The 15,462-nt window shown below is 43.1% G+C and overlaps 1 protein-coding gene across 4 annotated transcripts; it reads right to left on the reverse strand.

Moving 5' to 3' along the window:
- Positions 1 to 714: 714 nt before the first annotated feature.
- Positions 715 to 10,477, reverse strand: pfkfb4a (6-phosphofructo-2-kinase/fructose-2,6-biphosphatase 4a). 4 transcript variants are annotated; one of them, XM_058069412.2, is made up of 14 exons: positions 9,340 to 10,477; positions 6,016 to 6,132; positions 5,837 to 5,933; positions 5,699 to 5,765; positions 5,549 to 5,623; positions 5,055 to 5,111; positions 4,861 to 4,982; positions 4,562 to 4,769; positions 4,297 to 4,443; positions 4,115 to 4,219; positions 3,092 to 3,221; positions 2,899 to 2,961; positions 2,760 to 2,824; positions 715 to 888 (listed from the first exon to the last, which is right to left on the reverse strand). In XM_058069412.2, exons 1-14 carry the CDS (start codon positions 9,392 to 9,394, stop codon positions 829 to 831), a joined length of 1,368 nt encoding a protein of 455 aa, XP_057925395.1. In that variant the 5' UTR covers positions 9,395 to 10,477; the 3' UTR covers positions 715 to 828. The 4 variants fall into 4 exon arrangements, with proteins under 4 accessions (XP_057925395.1, XP_057925394.2, XP_057925393.2 ...); XM_058069411.2 differs by lacking the exon at positions 9,340 to 10,477 and adding an exon at positions 6,986 to 7,281; XM_058069410.2 differs by lacking the exons at positions 715 to 888; positions 9,340 to 10,477 and adding exons at positions 1,500 to 2,199; positions 6,986 to 7,280.
- Between the last annotated feature and the right edge of the window lie 4,985 nt (positions 10,478 to 15,462).

Genomic DNA, 15,462 nt, shown 5'->3' on the forward strand with positions numbered 1-15,462 from the left:
GCAGGAGTACCATAAGCTACCCAGCATGCCTTGCAGCAGGAATATATGGGTCTTTTTTTGGCATGGTTATAAGGGAAAGGAATTTGAAAATGATCAGCGGGTCGGTCCACAAGCCACAGTTTGCCCACCCATGAATTCTGTGTGGAATTTATTAATGATCAATCATTTCTGTAGCGAAAAAAAAAAGTAATTGAGTACTTACTACAATACTAACAGATGTGATACTGCTTCAGTCTCAACTACAGGTGGTCCTCGTTTTAGGACGTTGCATGATTACGAATGTGTGCTCATAACTTATTTAATAATGTACAAAAAAAAGAGAACTACAGTACTTACGTAGGCGCAATAAAATGGAGAAAAGACCAATTCCATTACGTCTTCCACTTATGATAGCAACGTACCAAAGAAAAGGAAAGTGAAATCAGACATTGTTAAAAGCTCAGTGGAAAAGTCCAGGCTATCCAGGATGGTTTACTATGAAGTGAGCAGCGTAATGGTCTCTCTATTGTGACTTCCTTGTGCAGTATGCCCCTGTGTTCTGTGTACAGTATGATTAGAAATAATTTCCGACTTCCTCTGCAACTTAACATACATAAGTTAACTTAACTTGTTCATAAGTTGAGGACCACCTGTGGTCTACCATCTACCCAGACTTCCTAGCGTGCTGTCCGAGCCGAGATGCTTTAAATGGAGCCTATTAAGAGCCGGTAAAGAGGTGTGTGTCGGTATGCATCACAGGAGGCACTTCACCCTGACGGACACCCGTGTGAACACAACGTGCACGCTAGGTGGAAACGTTGGGAGTCTCACTGAGTCACTGGCAGGGTGTCAGAGGTGAGCAGGGACGGTCTGCAGGGCATCTTCCGTTGTTCGATGGATGTTGACGTTCTAGAAAGAGCAACACATCAAGTGTCAGAGCTCTTGTCTAAGAAGTAGAATGACGCGTGTTGTATGTGTATCATGATAAGAGTTTGGTCTAAGTGTAACAATATGGGGGATGTAATTATTTATTTTTGAGTCGGTCTCTATAATCTGTGTGCCATGCTTTGTCCGGCCTGTTTTGACTGACAGTTCTCTGAAATGTACTCAAGCACGGTACACAGAGGTCATCACAGAGGTCGTCCTGAGCATGCTCTGTAGACGAATCTAATCATGAATGGGATGGTTCATTCCACCAGTTCAAACTGGCAAGTATCCATGTGCATAAATACTCAAAATGGGCTCTCTATGTATATAATGAGATTCCTCCTCCTGCCAGTTATGACACCTGGGATCTAAATCATACAAAACAAACTCAAGGTGAGCCATAAAGTCAAGTTGCAAAGTAAGTGTTGTATCATGAAGTGATGGCCAAAGCCCAAAAGCTGTGGAGCGGTGTGAGTGTGGGGGGGGGGTAACTGTGCCAAAGTCTGGTATGAATGCAGTAGAAACTAATGTAAATCACCATGCTACATGCTACAAAGTACTTGTGGTACAGTATGTCTGTGTTGAATGGTCTTGAAGAAATGACTGTGACGAGATTGGGTTTGGAGCAGTGCTGGGTAAGTGAAGTTTATTTAGAAACAGTTAACAGAAATCTTTTCTTCATTCTGGTGAGTGATTTTTTTTTCCCCCATAAAAGACACTTCACATGGTTTTTAACAATATCATTGTACTTTTATGAGTTTTAGTAGACAGTATGACATTTGACACACAGCAGTTGTAAAGGAGAACATTGGATGACAAAAGAAAAGTTGTGCAATATTGCAAAAATTCCATAAGGTGTCTTATCGCCTACGAAGATATCGATTTAGGATGAGAATCATGACAAAAACTACATACAAAAAAAAACTTAATTATTGCTTCAGATGCGAGAGCACAGCATCGGGTTAACAAGCTCTCCATTTATTCTCCAAAAATGGGAGAAAGTATTATTACATAAAAATGAAAAAGAAAAAAAGAACTGGATTCCAGTCAGCTATCACCATCGTTACATCTTAACATACAAGTGCAGGAAGTGGAGACGACGGTGGAGTAAATCGGATCAAAGCAAGGCGGACAGGAAAGAGGTTGCCAGGTGCAGTGTGCATCGGAAGGGTTACAGAGTGTGCAAAGAAGAATAAAAGAGGGCGGGAGGAGGGGGGGCAAGGGGACACGGCCTCATTGGTGAGCTGGCACTGTTAGCAAAGCCTCCTCTGACATCCGCGACACCTCTACGTTCTGTTTGATGGAGGGAGGGGGGGAAGCATACACACAGAGGGGGTGGGATCAAAACAAGGTGGGAGACTCACCAAGGCAAAAAAAAAAAAATTCATATTTGGCCAATCATTTGTGTGGCTGTGTTGGCAACCGGGAGGTTATATTTTCATTCAATGTGACGTTTACATAACAATATACACACATTAAAAATAATATATTCATTCAGAAGCAATTTAACATGGAAAATCCCATCTCTCATCTTTTTCCAGTTCATCTAGACACCAAATCGGGAATAATGTGCAGGAATAATAGCACGTATGAAAAATGCTTAAGGCTCGGCTCATGTTGCCAATTTATCAGTATTCTCATTCTCTGCTCCTTTAAAAGCGACTGGCAACACAACTTTGTAACGTTTATGTGTTGTTACCAACACGTGAAAAGGACCTGAGGTCAGTGTTGATCCAAAAGCACGTCTATTGTAATAAAGTGTTGAAATATCTATGTTGCATCATAATGTTCATAGCCTAATCCGGTCTTATTGCGTACAATATGGGTGAGTTATGTGTAGAGATTGTACCCACCTCTGGTTTCTCTCGGTGCGTGTTTACAGCATCCACGTTAAGGCTGATGGACTCCACCTTACAGCCTGGTGACAGAAGGTTAGCTCCGTTAGAAGAGACTTCATTGTGTACAGTCTAGACAAAGACCAGAGCTTCCTACCGTAGGCCACGGGGGTTAGCTTCAGAACGGTGTGGAGGGGGCACTTCAGGTAGGGCAGCTCCTCTGTGTGGACGAACACACCAGATGTTTATTCAACTCCCACAGAAACATCAGCACATACACTCGTCATGAGAAACCGGGGTCAGATATCCACCAGTGCCTCAAAGGATGTGCTCCACTTTCAGAGACTTGCCTGCCGTTTTGTCCAGGAAGTAGGCAAGCAGGCAGCGCATGACGGCCTGGTGACAGATGACCAGAACGTTCTCCTGCCGCTCCAGCTCCATGATGACTGGCTCCAAGCGCTGCACCAGGTCCTCATAGGACTAAGTCAGAGGAGGAGAAACTATTAGACGCTTACAGTACAGATAGAACAGAATTTGTTTTACATTCAATTCCAACCAGAACATTAGGTTGTGGAAATGTTGGGTAATATGGTATAGTGTTTAGCACACAGGCCTCACAGCTAGGAGACCCGAGCTCAATTCCACCCTCGGCCATCTCTGTGTGGAGTTTGCATGTTCTCTCTGTGCATGTGTGGGTTTTCTCCGGGTACTCCGGTTTCCTCCCACATTCCAAAAACATGCTAGGTTAATTGGCCACAGGTATGAATGTGAGTGTGAATGGTTGTTTGTCTATATGTGCACTGTGATTGGCTGGCGACCAGTCCAGGGTGTACCCCGACTCTCGCCCAAAAGACAGCTGGGATAGGCTCCAGCACCCCCTTTGACCCTCATGAGGAAAAGCGGTAGAAAATGAATGAATGAATGAATGAATGGCGACCGAGCGGTTAGCACGCAGGCCTCACAGCTAGGAGACCTGAGTTCAATTCCACCCTCGGCCATCTCTGTGTGGAGTTTGCATGTTATCCCCGTGCATGCCTGGGTTTTCTCCGGGTACTCCGGTTTCCTCCCACATTCCAAAACCATGCTAGGTTAATTGGCGACTCCAAATTGTCCATAGGTATGAATGTGCGTGTGAATGGTTGTTTGTCTATATGTGCCCTGTGATTGGTTGGCCACCAGTCCAGGGTGTACCCCGCCTTTTGCCTGAAGACAGCTGGGATAGGCTCCAGCACCCCCGTGACCCTCGTGAGGATAAGCGGTGGAAAATGAATGAATGAATGAATGGGGACTTTCCGCAAAAGAAAAATGAGGCATGTTGCTGACAAACGAGCAACATGGCGTCGATGTGCTTTGTTCCGAGTCCATCCACTGACCTCTCCTTTAGGGTAGCGGTAGCGGTACTTGTCCTGGTCCCGCAATGCAAACTCCAGAGGGTAGTTATCCTGGATCTCCTCATACATCATCTCCTCGCACACGCCCTGAGGTTGCATCAAAGAACTTGATCAAACATCCCATCCTGATGATACATTACAATGAGAAAAGATGGCACGCTCACAGCATCAATCTCGTTGAGGACCTTCCACTGTTCGTAGGGGACACTGAGGCCCTCGGCGGTCTGGATGGTTCTCTTCATTTGGCTGGTCCACACCTTCAGGTCACTGATGCCTTGGGCTTGGATGAATTGGCTCAGCTTCTTGGCAAACTGGAAAGACATGAGGACACAAAGCTGACACGCGCTCGGAGGATTACCTCATTAGACTTTCATCTACCAGTCCATGCAGACACTTTGGTAGTCGTCTGTCAGGTCACGTCCGCCGTACCTCTTTACCTCTTGGCGTGAGACCAGAGTCTCCTCCAATCCGACCTTTGACATTGAGCTCACTCTCACCATGGCGGCACAGGTAGATGGAGCGAGGTGTGATGTGGATGTTCATGAGATAGTAGACAATGCGACTCTGGATGTGGTCCAGCACCCTGTTGACCATGTAGCGCTGACCCACATCCATGATCTTGATGTAGGAGAGATCCCTAAAAGGAGACACCAGAGACCTCAAGTCTATCTCCGGTCACACTCCTCTCTGCTCCATTCACTACCATGTTCAAACCAGCTCCACCACACCTGTCCAAAACCTCATCCAGGGTCTGGTAGGAGTTTTCGTAACACTTGATCCTCTTCATGAAATCTTCCACCGCCTCTTCCGTGTTGCAGTTGGTGTAGTCCGGGCTGCCCAGCTTCACTTGCTAGACGAAAACAACAATGCACTGACGATATCTTGCACAAACTCATTCAGACGGAAGATCAACGATACTCACCACAATGTTCTCCTGGATGACATCTGGGTCTTCACACACAGATTCCACAAAAAACACCTAAAGAAGACATAAGAAAACTATATATTTAGTACTAATGGCTGAATTATGAATTGTAATGGTAATATTTCATTTGAACATGCATCAGATTACAATTGAGTGCATCCCATAATCAGTTCACAGTTCCACATGTCCAAAAGGAGTAGGAAGAAGCAAAGCTTATTAAATCCTACCCCTCCATCTGGTACTTTTACAATCAGTAACTGTTACATTTGTTCACTTCCTGCTTTCCATAATACAGTGTAAGTTTTTTTTTTGTTTGTTTGTTTTTTTAAATAATGTACCTCGTACCGAAGTACGAGGTGATGTGACCATCCAATGACAATGATTACCATAGTAACAATATCGTGATATATATAGCACATCATGACTGGTTCAAGACTCTTCATCCTGATTTTATTGCATACAATTGAGATCCCGATTCTACTGGACAATACCTTGAAACCATTCTGCTCTGCAAACTGAATGATGGTCTCCCTTCTTTCCCTTGTCGTGTTTGTTGCATCAAAAACCTGTGCGAGAGGGAAAACGATGCTTAAGAACGGCACTTTGTGTTTGAGCAACATTTCACTTCACATCTGACTTACCGCAACTTGGCCTCCTTCTTCTGTCAGGTATTGACGCACGTCGTTTAAAGCTGCCGAAGCACATTGCCTGCAAGCATCACAAGTAATCCCATCGATAAACATCACATCAGAACATTTGAGGACTGATGAGACTTTTACCTTCTGATCTTTAAGCCTTCTTCGTTGTCTGGACGGAAGAACTCAAAGGACTTGTAGATCTTCACACATTCTCTCCTGTATTGTCCTACATTGAACTCTGGACAAGACAGGGGTATGGATTTCAAATTAGCATCACATTCCGCAATGATCCTATATAACAAGCTAAAATAAATACGTACCTCTGGTGGGAACCCCAATCCAGTTGAGATAGCGGGTCAACTTCTTGGAGATGTAAGTTTTCCCCCTGGCAGGAAGGCCCACCGTCACTATCAGGGTAGGGCAGTTGGTCATACATACTGCAAAGGAAGAAGGACAGAGTGATTAATTATGTTTCTATGTCTTGTCTTGAGGACGTTGGGAGTAAAAGAACAAAAGGCATGGTTGTGAAACACCCAAATTTTACAATCCAGCACATCTGCACACAGTTAAGACCAGTTGCCACACTGGGACACTGTTTGTACAGATGACTGGGTGAGAGGACAGACTGGAGAAACAGCATGCTCACTCTTGTGTTCATTTTCTTAAAGCATGGCTGCCTACTTGGTTAGCATGTCAGCCTCAGACTGGAGATTAATGTTTCAAATCTCAGCTGGAACATCTCAGTGTGGAGTTTGCATGTTCTCCCTGTGAAGGAGATCCGTTCTCCAGGTACTTGTGCTTCCTCTCATATTCCCAAAACGGTGTTACCGGAAATCTAGCCAGCTAGAACTAAAGCCTCAAGAACCGAGTACACCGCTAAATATAATAATGAGTCTACCTAAAACAGAAAGCAACACACTACATCCTGGAAACAGCACTAGAACGTTGATTTGATGGTACCACACACACGACTACACGACAGATACCGTCTAGTTTACCGCCAGCCGGTATTTCGGTATGAAAACCGTTTCGGTCCATTGAAGTGTCGCAGCAAGTCGCCTGAGGCGAAGCACCGCACGAGCTCGGCGGGCGCTAACAGTTTAAGCTAGCACATCACTTCCGTCGGTGTTGTCTGACTCGTTTATCACGTCTCGCCAGTTTAAGCAAACAACCCACCAGAAGCAAACGAGCAACATTCTTGAATAGTTGTTACACACGGCGAACAGAATAGCAACTCATTAGAGAGAGCTTGGTTAGAGACCGCTGAGGGCACGTCGTCGCCATACGCACCCTTTCTTTGAGAAATGTGCCTTTCGGGAAGGCCATTTTTACACGGCATCCAGATCTTCTTGAGGGGGTTTTGGGTTAGTTCCCGCGGATTCGACGGAGTGTTATCCTCCATTCCGTCTTGCGGCGAGGTAGAGGCCGCGGCGGGAGGGACACGGGGTCGTTTCCCGTGATGCTGCTCCGAAGGTGACCGGGGTTTCATCGGAGAAGCTCGACGGAGATGCAGATGGACGGTCCGCGGGTGGCTTGCTGCGCTCATGCGCATCGCCGAGCGTCACGTGCCCATGTACACAGCAAGACCGAGGCTTGGTCGTAATGACAATAGGAGACACGCAGCCACTTTTCTGCTGTTCTACCGTAATGACGACAAACTCAGATGTTAACTCTTTCATTAAACCTGAATTGTCACTGGAACTATGTTGCACTATATTTTATAGCAGCTTACGTAAGGTAGTATTTTTGTGTCCAACCTTTTCCACAGTATGTAGTGTCACTTTAATATTTTTATTTGAAAGAAAAAAAAACAACTACATATTTAAAATAAGTAAATTTCAGGGGTTTTAAAAATAATTTGACATCCCAGTGGGGCACTATAGTAAGTTTCTTTTAATACAATACCGTACTCTAATTGTCAACAGCCTTCCCCAACCTCAATTGGTCAGGGGTCAAAGGTCGGCTCCAACTTCCCATCCCAACCCCCTGCCAACGCTCAGAGCTGCAAAGAGACATGTCTTGAATCAACCACTTAAATACTCATGGTTATCTGCAAACAGTATATAAGAATTGGACATTAGACAAACAAAAACAAAGTTTTATGTCCAGAAAAACACTTTCTGGCTGCCATTAAAAGAAAAAGCAGTACAGATGGTACACAAACTTGAAATACCGCTCCTTTTGCAACTAACCACAAGTTTTATTGCTTGGAGTTTGCACATGAGCAATACATACATGGAACGGCATGGCGAGGGATATCACTTTATATCACTATATTTCTGAAAATATCTTTTCATGGGACAACTCAACAACAAACCCTTGCAATATCCTAATCTAGTAAGTAAGCAGTAATTTGTATAACATACTACATGTTTCATTTTTGCAATATATTTTATTAGTCATCAATAAACCTTACAATAGGCTCCACAAAAAAACAAAAATACAACATTGTCAGGGTTATTAAAAACAACCTGCAACTATTCTACTATTCCAGTCCATGTAAGCCAGAAATTAGCTATTATTCTAATAACCTGCCCACCCTCAAACGTCGCCATCTTGGGAGGGGAGGGATTTCACAATTTGGGGCACTATTGTTACCGTCATTTCCGGTAAGTGCGTAACGCCAATAATAGCACCGGGCTGTCATAATACTCGCCAATAGGAACAAGAGGTACACAGTGTACCTAATACAGAACACACACAGTATTGAAGTATGGAAAGTGCGCAAATTAAAAAGCAGCAATGTATACTAAACAGCCACTAGATGGCAGCATTGTTCTTTTTCGCACTCCATGTTTATTTGCGCTTGTAATGGCATCATCAACTTTATTTCCAGCAATTACCAGAGTCTAAATCCAAGACATATTTCATAGAGGTGTGATTTTTTTAACCTCCTGTCAAGTCAGATTTTGAATCTTACACACGTAAGGACACATCTTACGAAAGTGACGTTCTATTGGATTACACTGCACATAATAAGACATGCTCCTTACATATAGGTCAGTTTGTTCACCTATTTTAATGCAGTGGTTATATTAAACTCGCGATAGAGGAGCAACAGGGCCCCTGACCTACATTTGCTTTTCTAATTAAATACATCTTTATGATTGCACATGTGGAAATACATGCAACCCATATATCATAAACGATAACTCGTCTTAACAAGTTTGGATATGACGGAAATGGTTTAAATCTGCAAAGGATGTGTTGATGAAGGGCTCTTCCTCCCATCAGCTAACAGCTTTTTAGCCTGCACTGGACTACATCATCATCGCTTCCAGTCCTTACTGGTAAAAACGTAGTTATGTTGAACATGCCATCAACGCACACAGTCATAAAAACCAGCACAACAACGACAAGATGCTTGCGGAAGATGCAGCGTCGCTATCGCCATAGCAAACAATCGTATGTTTTGTTAGCACGGAAGGCATGTTCAAAGTGGCCAAATATAAACTAGAGCAACAAACCGCCGTGTGCAGACCATACGCAAAAAGGCAGCGTGTTGTTATGTAGGGGAAAGGTCTCAGAGACAAAAACACACACACACATACACACACACACGGTACGTCCACTCTTGTTTACGTCTCCTCCGTTCACCACACACTTCCTGCGACTTGGGCGGATATGATGAGAATCCTTCTTACCCGTTCTGCCTTGGATCTGTGCGTGTTTGGATCGGCCGGAGCAGCCTCTCATCATGGACCTTCTGGCCGATGGAGCCCCGCGGTGTTCCCGTGCGTCCTTCGTTTGCCTGTGAACGCACACTGACACACAGAGACACACACTCACACACACTCACTCACTCACTCAACCGCCGAGTGTGTGAAGCGAGGCTTTCTACACAACTGGACTGAATTAGGTAGCAATACCTGCCCCCCTTGCACCATCAAACACCACACCCACCCTGAGGCTACAAGGAAGTGCCCCCATTCGCCCTTACAGTTCCCATGACAGTGATGGTTAAATATAGATTCGTACACTGCACAAAACATTGCATTGTAGAGCACATGATGGATATATAGCAGATGCTGAAAATATGTACACCATCAACCATTTAGGAAGGCTACAGAACAGGGAAACGAGAACATTTTACTTACTTCACAGTATTAGAAACCAAGTAGCACCACGTAGCAACACACATTTGTTGTTAAGCAGATTTCATGACGCACATATGTTTGTGCCCCATAACCCAATAAAGTTCCACCGACTATATTCCTGTGTCCAAGAACATATTTTCAGAGTTTGTCAGGAATATTTTCACCGTATTATAAACAAGTAGCACACATGGCAAGATACAAGACACACTTGTTCCCAGGCAGATTTCATGGGGCGCATACAATTGTGCCCCATAACCCAACAAAGTTCCACCGACTTTATTCCTGTGTCCAAGAACTTATTCTCAGAGTTTGTCAAGAATATTTTCACCGTATTATAAACAAGTAGCACACATTGCAACATACAAGACACACTTGTTGCCAGGCAGATTTCATGGGGCACATACATTTGTGCCCCATAACCCAATGAAGTTACAGCGACTATATTCTTGTGTCCAAGAGCTTATTCTACGACTTGGTAAATAATATTTTCACAGTATCATAAACAAGTAGCACACATCGCAACACACAAGACGCACTTGTTGCCAGGCAGATTTCATGGGGCGCATACATTTGTGCCCCATAACCCAATAAAGTTCCAGTGACTATATTCCTGTGTCCAAGAACTTATTTTCAGAGTTTGTAAAGAATATTTTCACCGTATTATAAACAAGTAGCACACATCGCAACATACAAGACACACTTGTTGCCAGGCAGATTTCATGGGGCGCATACATTTGTGCCCCTGTGCTCATTAACTTATTCTCCAAGTTTGTAAATATTAAAGTATAACCATGTAATAACACAAACAATGCAAAATAATGACAGATATTTGTGAAAATAAACAAGACAACTGACAAATAGAGCTCAATATTGGGCAATGATTATAATTGGCACTGCAAAAATTATTAGAAAGGCATACTGCCTTTCTAATAATTTTTCCCCTTATTATTCCTCTTATGTAACCAAAATATAAAACACAATAATAAAAACATGGTTACATTGAAACGTCTGTGACAGTGTTAACATTATTAACTTGGTAAATGCACACTTTTTGAATGTGTAGATGTACTTATAACAGAGCATAACATGTACCTTCTAAAAGACTAGAGTTCAAGCGTTGCAGGTTAAGGTGCATCGCTCTTTACAGGAAGAGACCATTTCCACAACAGACCAACTTGCAGGACGAGTTTTGCTGCAATCTGATGGTATTTTTCTTCAACCCGACACATTATGACACATTGTTTTGTGTGTCATCAGCATAGACCTCTTTATCATGAAAAACAATGTTTTGAATTAGATTATGAATTGTCCAGCATGCTTTGCTGTAGTTAAAATAATCACTTTTGGCTGTCTTTTGTACAGACAGGGTGTAATAGTTTTCAGTCTTGTCTTTCAGTCTTTAAGTTCAATTATTTTGACCTCTGGTCTGAATCTGGCATCCTTATGAAGCATGGTTGTGAATTTTGTGCTATATACAGAGTCAGGCAAAATGATCTGAAACATTTGCAGGTTAAATAAAAGGCAAATAAAGTAAAGAAACAAAAAGAACATTCTTTTCGAAAAGTACCTATAATGCCATTTTGCTTTGTTTCTTTATAATGCCATTATTTTTTGTTTCTTTTTCAGTTGCTGCCATGAATTGGACTGATGAGCATCGTGCTTTCATGTTGGAAACATTTATCAAAACAAACAAATCTGTAACTGCAACATCACGAGTGTTCCGTTTGCACTTCAATCTCAGTAGACATGATCCCGTACCAGCTCGAAACACGATCCTGTTATGGGTTACCAACTTCAGAGCTACTGGACCTGCATTAAAACAAAAATCAACCGGCTGAACTCGCACCGCCAGAACTGATTCAATTTTTAAATGAAAATAATAATAATGAAACAGAATGTCATTTTTTGTTTCTTTACTTTATTTGCCTTTTATTTAACCTACAAATGTGTCAGATCATTTTCCCTGACCCTGTACAATACCGTTTCCACTGGTATAGAGTTTTCTACACCAAAAGGAATCGATTAATTGTGGCAGGTTCGCAAGTCGGGCCGAGTCAATGCTATTTTCCAAACATTTTAATTAAATTGCAACATTAAGAAATAAATAAACTTGAATCACTGCTAAAGCACAAGGCCACAACTGTGCAGTTTAAATACAGAAAAAGAAAGAGCGTATAATGTTGAAAAAACAATGGCGGTGCCAGCGGTGACAATAATCCTCCCAGCAACCCATTATAATAATGACACTAATAATCAAGCATTAAACCTGTGACTTTACATCTGTGGAAAGAAAAGCACACAAAGGACTCGGTAAAGGACACGGGCAGTTGGGGGCGACACGTCAAGAAGCGAAGACGCACTTCCAAGTCCAGTGGCACTTGACTGACCTTAAACCGCATGCCTCCCGAAAGGCCACAGTGAGCCCCCCCACCCCCGACTGGAATACACACTTCAGTCCCATGCACACCACACACACCCAAGCCTCAGGCAGCTTGCCCCGCACACATACACACACACACACACATACACACACACACACACACGTCATATACCAGTCAGACCTGTCTCACTGTGCCTTATCACAGCCAAGTAAAAGACAGCGCTGTCGGACATGTTGACTCTGTAGAAAAGGGGCCGCCATACGTGTCGGTGTAGACACAATGCAATCATCGTTTCATGTTACCACATCGTTTTAGTCAGTAGACACATGAACACAGCATTCTTTACCTGTTTAAAGCTTTGATTAATGGCTGTCTCGGGTTTTGTGACACAAAATAATGACAAGCAGTGTATTTAGTTTGTGTTTAAATGAAAAAAAAATGTCAATTCATTTTATTTCTTTTTTTTTTATTTCTATATATTATATATGTATTATAATATTCATTCATTCATTCATTTTCTACCACTTTTCCTCACGAGGGTCGCGGGGGGTGCTGGAGCCTATCCCAGCTGTCTTCGGCCTGAACTGGTCGCCAGCCAATCACAGGGCACATATAGACAAACAACCATTCACACTCACATTCATACCTATGGACAATTTGGACTGTAACCACTTCCACACGGAATGAGAGGTTTTTGTCACTCTTTGTTGTGGGACATGCCATGGTTGAGTTATTCATTTATTCATTTTCTATTGCTTATCCTCACGAGGGTCGTGGGGACATATAGACAAACAACCATTCACACTCACATTCATACCTATGGACAATTTGGAGTCGCCAATTAACCTAGCATGTTTTTGGAATGTGGGAGGAAACCGGAGTACCCGGAGAAAACCCACGCATGCACAGGGAGAACATGCAAACTCCACACAGAGATGGGCGAGGGTGGAATTGAACCCTGGTCTCCTAGCTGTGAGGTCTGCGCGCTAACCACTCGTCTGCCACGCCGCAACAGCAAAACAAAGCGTTCAAAATGTGGTTCCTCGGATCAAATGGACATAATGGAACAGCGCATTTTGAAACTGTGGACCTCTGTGGAGGAACTTCTTCCAAACCTGGAACAGGACATCAGGTTTTGGTGGTACCTGTGGCTAGAACATGGAGGTCAAGCCTGATATATAATAATATAATATTTTTAAAATGTTTATAATTTTTTTATGGGGAAAAAACGACATTTCCTGTGTGGAATATTACCACTGATAACTACGAGGGATGCTGTTGTGTCAACATCCTGCTGGCGCCGTGCATGTACGTTGTCATGACTGACTAATAATGGGAAATGATGCATCAATGCAGCCTCCCGTCACCACAAAATACGTCATTTACAACATGCTGTAAAATTTCCCACATATACACCGTGAGCCTTCGCTTGTGTCTGGTTCGGTTCTTCTGTTCAGCGTCAGAGCAACAAACAACAGCTGAGAGGTCATGCTCTATTTGGGCCGCATCTAATCATGGCTGACGTACTGTATTTACACGCGTGATGCCAAGATACTTTTTATGATGCGCTTATCCCAACCCTTGCCCTAAATACTACACAGGGAACCATGTGATGAAAATGGGGGAAAGGTGCTTGAGCAGATAATGTAAACATGATAACGTTGACCTTTTCTAAAGGAAGTCTAAGTCACACAGCTGCAATTCCAAAACATTTTCCTATTACGGCCACAACATTAAAGTCACCGCCATGTATCAAGTTGTGTAGCTTCTCCAAGTTGCTTATTGTGTCCTCCGGCAGAGTGTCAACAGTGAGGAGGTGATACCAGGACACAGGCCAGTACACCAGAAGAAACAGAGGCAATTGTACAGGAAGTTCACTGCCCAGAAGTCATCTAAAGCAGGCGCTTGTGTGCATGTTTTTGTAGAAACTGTCAGAAGAAGTGTAAGAGGGATCCAGCCTACTTCCTCCAGGATGACTAGTTTTGGCGGGTCAGGCTTGATCTCCATGTTCTAGCCATCTGTTGTTCGTACCAGGATGAGACCCTCAGATTGGTGACGCATTGGGCTCTGGTTTCCTTCTGATGCCATTACCCAGACCTGAATCCAATTGTTGCATCCACCAAAACCTGATGTCCTGATCCAGGTTTGGAAGAAGATCCTCCACAAAGACATCCATCATATCTTGATGTTCCAGAGGAGCGCTGTTAAACTACATAATGAAGAGGGCCACAGTTTCAAAATGTGCTGTTCCATGATGTCCATTTGATCCGAGGAACCACATTTTGAATGCTTTGTTTTGCTGTTGCGGCATGGCGGTCGAGTGGTTAGCGCGCAGACCTCACAGGAGACCAGGGTTCAATTCCACCTTCGAACATCTCTGTGTGGAGTTTGCATGTTCTTCTCGGGTTTTCTCCGGGTACTCCGGTTTCCTCCCACATTCCAAAAACATGCTAGGTTAATTGGCGACTCCAAATTGTCCATAGGTATGAATGTGAGTGTGAATGGTTGTTTGTCTATATGTGCCCTGTGATTGGCTGGCAACCAGTCAAGGGTGTACCCCGCCTTTTGCACAAAGACAGCTGGGATAGGCTCCAGCACCCCCCGCGACCCTCGTGAGGAAAAAAGCGGTAGAAAATGAATGAATCAATGTTTTGCTGTTTAAGTGCATTTTTTAAAGTCAGAATAAAAGTAAACTATTAGACAACATTAACACATGATTTGACCAACACAACATATATCGCCTATTGTGTATATACTGTACAGTAGATGTCATTACCTGTTTTTGGTCACCAATCCAACCTTGTTTACAGCAGCTAGCATAAAGTCCTTTATCTTCTCTGTGTCGGTGAACTATCAAGCAACTGTCGTACTCCGAAACAGCGTTTACTTGGTGAGAAAGTAACCACCGCATATTGTATAAATATACATTTTATAGTCCAGTTGTTTTTAAAAGCCGACTTTGAGTATGTAGTGTACTTTTTCCTTTTTTTTAAATCACTCGATAGCGCCATATTTGTTTAAAAAAATGAGTCTACTTCTACTGAATTTAGTACTGCTTGATTGTGACGTGTTCGCCTCGCTGTTGCCCCCTGCAGAGTAGTAGAAGTACTGCATGAACGAACACTTCTCGTTTAAATGGTTTCATCCATAGGCCGCCTATTATGTGTATAGGGAGTGCATACAGACCCCAATAAAGTTAAAAAAGTCTGAAAAGTGTCATAAAACAAGCTACTACAAACAATATACCCACAAATACATAACTGGACATATCTACCGGCAGAAAAAAAAT

This window comes from Doryrhamphus excisus, linkage group LG11 (assembly GCF_037039965.1).
Source record: "Doryrhamphus excisus strain RoL-2023G ecotype Guam linkage group LG11, RoL_Dexc_Guam_v1.1, whole genome shotgun sequence".
In the NCBI taxonomy this organism is placed as follows: domain Eukaryota; kingdom Metazoa; phylum Chordata; class Actinopteri; order Syngnathiformes; family Syngnathidae; genus Doryrhamphus; species Doryrhamphus excisus.